This window comes from Eurypyga helias, unplaced genomic scaffold (assembly GCF_000690775.1).
Source record: "Eurypyga helias isolate BGI_N326 unplaced genomic scaffold, ASM69077v1 scaffold20525, whole genome shotgun sequence".
NCBI classification, from domain to species: Eukaryota; Metazoa; Chordata; class Aves; order Eurypygiformes; family Eurypygidae; genus Eurypyga; species Eurypyga helias.
In genome coordinates this window covers 5,882-10,149 of record NW_010249734.1, presented here as the reverse complement: position 1 = coordinate 10,149, position 4,268 = coordinate 5,882, and the positions used below count along the sequence as shown (strand labels likewise).

Genomic DNA, 4,268 nt, shown 5'->3' with positions numbered 1-4,268 from the left:
ACCCAAACTATTCTATGATTCTATCCTCTCCCCGCTGCATGAGCGCCCTGGCCACCAGCCCCTTGGGACAATGGTGTTCAGTTGTGGTTGGAGCGCCAGGCCAGACCTGGTAGGGTGTCTAGGAGCTTGTTGGATCCATCTGCGGGCACACTGATGTGTGTCATGGTGGTACCAATAACGCAGTGAGAACTGGCACAGTTGATGGACACGTGAAAGATCTGCTGGTGGAGGAGGCGCTCCCCACCTCTGAGCTCATTGTGCATTCGAATTTTGTACAGAACTAGTGAATTCTCCATTTGAGCCAGAACTGAGGAGTTTGCATTGCTTGGCTGGGTGGGGGATACTTACGTGTAGGCTGCAGCAACGCTCGTCTGTTTGGATGTGTCCCCAGATCTTCCAGATCTTCCCCATTTCTTACTGAAATGCCCCATGGCAAACAGCGGTGCATCACCTGCCAGCCATCAGCGTGGGCTCCTGGCACTGGGCAGTGGCTGAGCAGGGCAAGAGTGTGAGGAAGGAAAAACTGGGGCGTGGGAGTGGGACAGAGAGTCCTCACTGTGGTAGGGAGTTACTTGCACATTGTAGGGTAGGGGATCTACACCCCCCTAACCACAGGAATTGGGATACAGCTCTTGAGATTGAACAAGCTCTCTGACAGAAGCAGAGGAATAGTCTTCCATCCCAGCAGATGACTACAGCAGCGTTTCCCATCCAGGTTAAAAATGCCTGGTTGCATGTATCCTTCCGAGCTGGGCAGGTGGTTGCTCTCGGAAGGTTTGCATTTGTCCAGATGCTCTTAAACAGAGCCCGCGCTTCCTTCTGAGGGCTCAGTCCTCCTGCTGTTGGCTCTGGAGCTCTGTACATACCAGTATCCCAAGTGCCAGAGGATTAGATGGTTTTTTATCCAAAAAGAAATAAAAGAGAATTGAGGAAAATGGGATTTGTTTCCCTTAAGGGTTTGGGGTTTTTTAGTCTCTGCATTGGAAGGTGCCTTGTACCTAACTTGTTTCTACTGTAGAGTCGGTCACCTGTTCCTTGCATGGGTGCTGTGCCCAAACAGAGAGGAGAGGAAGGTGCTTTATGGATAGGATCAGGGCAAAGGGAGAACACCACACATGATAGGAGAAAGCTTTACATCCCTTTTTGGCTGCTGCACTCTTCTCTCAGTGTCTGATTTGCATAATTCCTGGTGACACATCCCAAGAGGGAACAAAACAGTCTATGGTCAGAGCTTTGGGTCCTTCTAGAGCAGCTTCCGCGTATTTGCATGTACATGCCTGCCTGTGATGCTTCTGATTGTTCCTCTTTTCTTCTTGCCCCCCTCCCCCACAGCTTGGATGTGTTTTTCCGCTGGTTGTTTGACAAAAAATTCCTCGCTGAAGCCGCTGTTCGATTTGAGTAAGTGGAGCTGGGCAGGAGACCCCTCTTTGCAAGGGGGGAGGTTCTTGTTGGTGTCCAAATGCAGCTGGGGGCTCCCAGCTGCTGCCCGGCAAAGGGAGGAGCACCTCCTGCAGCCTGCTTTCACTGTGCCTCCCCAGGTGTGTGTTCCTGCCAGACAACGGGGCCTTCTTTGTCAACTACGTCATCGCCTCTGCCTTCATCGGGAACGCCATGGACCTGCTGCGCATCCCCGGCTTGCTCATGTACATGATACGCCTCTGCCTGGCCCGCTCGGCCGCCGAGCGCAGGAACGTCAAACGAGTATGCGCCTGGGCCGGGGGGTGGCTTGCGCCCGGGGACGGGAGTGCTGCGATGGGGCTCGTTCCCCCCTGGCTCAGCTCCTGGCATCGTGCTGATGGGTCTCGGTTCCCTCTTGCAGCACCAGGCCTACGAGTTCCAGTTCGGGGCTGCTTACGCCTGGATGATGTGCGTCTTCACCGTGGTCATGACATACAGCATCACCTGCCCCATCATCGTCCCTTTCGGTAAGTGGTACCCCTCTGCCTCCCCAGGCCAGGGGCTGAGGAGAGCTCGAGGTAGGGAGGCAAGAAGGGTGGGGGAGAGATTTCCCTGACAGTCAGAGGTGCTGGGAAAGAGGCTGATTCCCTGCCGGCATCCCTCCCTTTCTCTCAGGGCTCATGTACATGCTGCTTAAGCACTTGGTGGACCGATACAACCTGTATTACGCTTACCTGCCTGCCAAGCTGGACAAGAAGATCCATTCGGGGGCTGTGAACCAGGTGGTGGCAGCCCCCATCCTCTGCCTCTTCTGGCTTCTCTTCTTCTCCACCATGCGCGCAGGTGAGTGCTGGGTTGGGATGCCAGCCCCCGGCTTCCACGGAGCTGCTGCCCCAGCCAGGCTGCCATGCAGCTATGGAGCACGGTCAGGGCCCCTCTGACACCGCCGCTTCGGTCTTCCTTTGCCCCAGGGTTCCTGGCCCCCACTTCCATGTTCACCTTCGTGGTCCTCGTGATCACCATTGTGATCTGCCTGTGTCACGTCTGCTTCGGGCACTTCAAATACCTCAGCGCTCACAACTACAAGGTGAGGCGGAGTGCTGGGTGGGGGCGCGGGATGCTTCTCCTTGGGAGCACGGCGGAGCGGCAGGGGCCTCTGGGAAGGGCTGGAGCACTTCACGGCAGAGTCTCTCAACTCCAGCTTCACGGAGGGGCCAGTGTGTGGTGGGACAGCAAACGGGTTGCCCTGGCTGTCTCTCAGTTTCTCCTTTCCTCTCCAGATTGACCACACGGAGGTGGACGCCATAGAAAACAGGCAGAACGGGCGGGAGCCCTGCCACCAGTCTGCCGGCTCCCAAATCAGCTGTGAGTCCCTGGTCCCCGCCTCCATGCCCTGTCACGCTCTTTACCCAGGTTTGGGAAGGGGGAGGTAACTCCCTGTTGGAGTACTGTGCTCCTCACCTCTCCAACGCAGCGCCGAGTCTCCCAGTGAGGGCGGGAGGCAAGTGTCGGGCACTGTACCCCTTGCCTGCACTGGGCAATGAAAGGTACCCCCCCCCCGCACACAGAGCCCTTTCCCGCTGCTTCCCAGACACTGTGCTTTTACTTTCTGCCTCTCCCGGCTGGGACAGTGAATCCAGCCAGGTCAGTCTCCCTTCTTGTCCTGCCTCTTTGCACGCTTGCCCGTCAGCAACGGCTGTCACCCGCTGGGCTGGCCCCAGTGCCAGCGCAAAGGGGTCTCTGGGCATTGCCTCAGAGGCCATCGGAGTGCTCTGGGGACTCTCCCCTCCCCTGCCCAACTCTCCGAGATCCCGGAGTCAGTTTTCTGAACCTCTCCTTGGCTCACTGGCTCATTCCAGCTGCTTTCTTCCACCATGAGATTTTCCCAGCTGGTGTCTGTGCCAAGCTCTTCAGGGGGTGTGTGCAGAGATGGGGTAAAGCAGACCCTCCCGCTTCCTCGGGAGAGCGGAGGGGTGGGCACACGTAATCCAGGCTCCTTCCCACTCTCCATGTACCTAAGGGTAGTGGCATCTCTCCAAAAGGAGGTTGCCCACAGGAGGCAGGCATGGCCTTAGAGGGACGCGGCCGCTGGCGAGAAGGTGAGCGCAGTCTTCAGTCCACGTGGGCTCCGGAGAGCTGAGGAGCCCTGTGCTCTCCCAGCCCTGGCTCACAGGGGTGTTGCCTGTCCCAGGATGCTGGGGCTTGGCACAGCCACTGTTGCAAAGCCATGCCAGCCCTGCTTTTATCCCCCTCTCCTGGTACATCTCCTGGAGTCTGGACCCTTCCTCACCCTCCCAGCATATCCCCACGCTCAGCATCTTGTGTGGTGCTTTGTGTGTCGCACTCTGCTGCCACAAGAAGCCCCCTGGGCTCACACGTGTATCTCTGTTCTCTCCCCCACTCCTCGCCCGACCCGTGCCTGGCCCTGGCAGAAGTACATCGCCCAAGTGCTGCAGGACTCCTCGCCGGAGGGCGAAGCAACGGAGTCGGAGGAGCAGGGATCGCAGGACGAGGAGCTCATCAACACGGGCGGCATGAACGACACGGATTTCCAGTCGTGTGAGGACAGCCTGATAGAGAACGAGATCCACCAGTAGGGACCTCGGAGGGCGGGAGGGGAACGAGGCCCAGGAGCGGGTCAGGCTGTGCACGCGGAGACCCTAGGGAGAGGCACCCGAGGGTGCTGACCGCTGCCCTCGCCCACCTGCCCTCCAGGGCCGCTGCCTTCCGAGAGGGCAGGGGCCCTGCTGCAAGCCCCCCGTCTCCCTGCCCTCCACCCCTGCGCTGGCCCAGCAGCTCGGCGGGCATGCTCTTTACTAGCTACCTTCTTCAGCGTGCCCCCAGACCCCAAAACCCCGGGGGCTGGGGTG

The 4,268-nt window shown here is 58.6% G+C and overlaps 1 protein-coding gene across 1 annotated transcript; it reads left to right on the top strand.

Moving 5' to 3' along the window:
* Positions 1-1,332: 1,332 nt before the first annotated feature.
* LOC104509516 (CSC1-like protein 2) lies at positions 1,333-3,995 on the top strand (the record flags this gene model as incomplete). The annotated part of the gene is given in 8 exon segments (XM_010151482.1): positions 1,333-1,398; positions 1,539-1,701; positions 1,820-1,925; positions 2,074-2,241; positions 2,370-2,485; positions 2,679-2,729; positions 2,731-2,763; positions 3,831-3,995. Coding segments are annotated over 8 exon segments (868 nt in total), but the record flags the coding sequence as incomplete, so codon positions are not given.
* Positions 3,996-4,268: the final 273 nt, after the last annotated feature.